The sequence below is a fragment of the Aplysia californica genome, unplaced genomic scaffold (assembly GCF_000002075.1).
Source record: "Aplysia californica isolate F4 #8 unplaced genomic scaffold, AplCal3.0 scaffold00422, whole genome shotgun sequence".
NCBI classification, from domain to species: Eukaryota; Metazoa; Mollusca; class Gastropoda; order Aplysiida; family Aplysiidae; genus Aplysia; species Aplysia californica.
The window spans coordinates 62,931-64,303 of record NW_004797692.1 but is presented as its reverse complement, the minus strand read 5'-3'; the positions used below and the strand labels follow the sequence as shown (position 1 = coordinate 64,303).

At 40.1% G+C, this 1,373-nt stretch overlaps 1 protein-coding gene across 3 annotated transcripts in view; it reads left to right on the top strand.

Annotated features, from left to right (window-relative positions):
• The window catches only part of LOC101857505 (proton myo-inositol cotransporter), a 15,864-nt gene that overhangs the window by 10,279 nt on the left and 4,212 nt on the right, over nucleotides 1-1,373 (top strand). For all 3 annotated transcript variants that reach the window (XM_005104497.3, XM_005104499.3, XM_005104498.3), the window contains exons 6-7: nucleotides 420-531; nucleotides 1,118-1,278. In XM_005104497.3, coding sequence (XP_005104554.1) covers nucleotides 420-531; nucleotides 1,118-1,278 — 273 coding nt within the window. The remainder of the gene's footprint in view (nucleotides 1-419; nucleotides 532-1,117; nucleotides 1,279-1,373) is intronic.

Below are 1,373 nucleotides of genomic sequence, written 5' to 3'. Positions count from 1 at the left end.
TATCTATCTATCTATCTATCTATCTATCTATCTATCTATCTATCTATCTATCTATGGCTCACTCTCGCTCTCTCGCTCTCGCTCTCGCTCTTTTTCTCTCCCTTCCCTATGCCTCTCTTGCTCCTTTTTTGTCCTCTCTCATACATTCCCTCACTTACTCCGTGACTGTTACATACATATCAAGGTAATTTTATTCACAAACTCATTTTATTTTCCGACATTTGTTAAGTATTAGTTCGATCCCTAAATGTGGGATCCATTTTAATAAATGCCTTTGTCCATCTTCTGGGATGCTGTGTCCCACTCAACTCGGTCTGTAGGCTTGACCCAGACTGGCAGGGTCAAAGCAGCCTGTCTCTTTATTGTTTTAAATTCTGTCAATGAAACCTTACTATTTAGTCACATTTCATATACCACAGGCGGGATCCAACACATCCTGAAGATTCTAAAGACCCAACAAGTGCGACGAGCTTTATTTGTGGGCAGCGCGCTCCTGTTCTTCCAGCAATGGTGTGGTATCAACACTGTCATGTAAGTGCTATGGGTATTCAAAGTGTCGACTTGCAGGGTTCTTTCCGTATTATAATTGGACGCTCCGAGTCTTTAAAAAAGTATTGCTGTGTAATTTTCTGCCCTTTTTATTAGAGGAGGATGAGGAGAAGAAGGTAGACAGGAGGGAGGAGAAAGACGACACCGACAAAGTTGTCGATGAGGAAGAGGGTAGGAAAGGTTTTGGATTATAGAAAGAGGAATAAATTGAAAGGTTAAATGATGATGATGATGATGATGATGACCATGATGATGATGATGATGATGATGAGGATGATGATGATGATGATGATGATGATGATGATGATGATGATGATGATGATGATCAATTTTCCCAATTCCTAATAAGCTTCCTGATGAAGCCGAAAGGAATAAAACATTAAACATATTATATTTAATTTTGGTTTTTTTTCATTATTCCCCGAAAATTCTAACTCTTCGTTTTATTATTATCTTCTAATAACAAAACAATAATGATGCTCATTATGAAAATAATCATGTTGTTTTGTTGCTGCTCTCCAAGCAACAGTATTAATAGCAATAATCACCATTAACATAATCCCCACAGATACTACAGCGGTACAGTTCTGAAAATGGCCGGCTTCCCAGTCAAGTCAGCTATTTGGCTAGTGACGGTGCCCAATGCCATCAATTTCTTGGCCTCCTTCATAGGGCTATATCTTGTGGAGAAAGTCGGTCGTCGTCCTCTGTTGATTGGGAGCTTGGCTGGTATGTTCAAGCGCGTGTGTGTGGTAGTCTATGGGTGTGTGTGTGTGTGTGTGTGTGTGTGTGTGTGTGTGTGTGTGTGGAAGTGTGTGTGTATG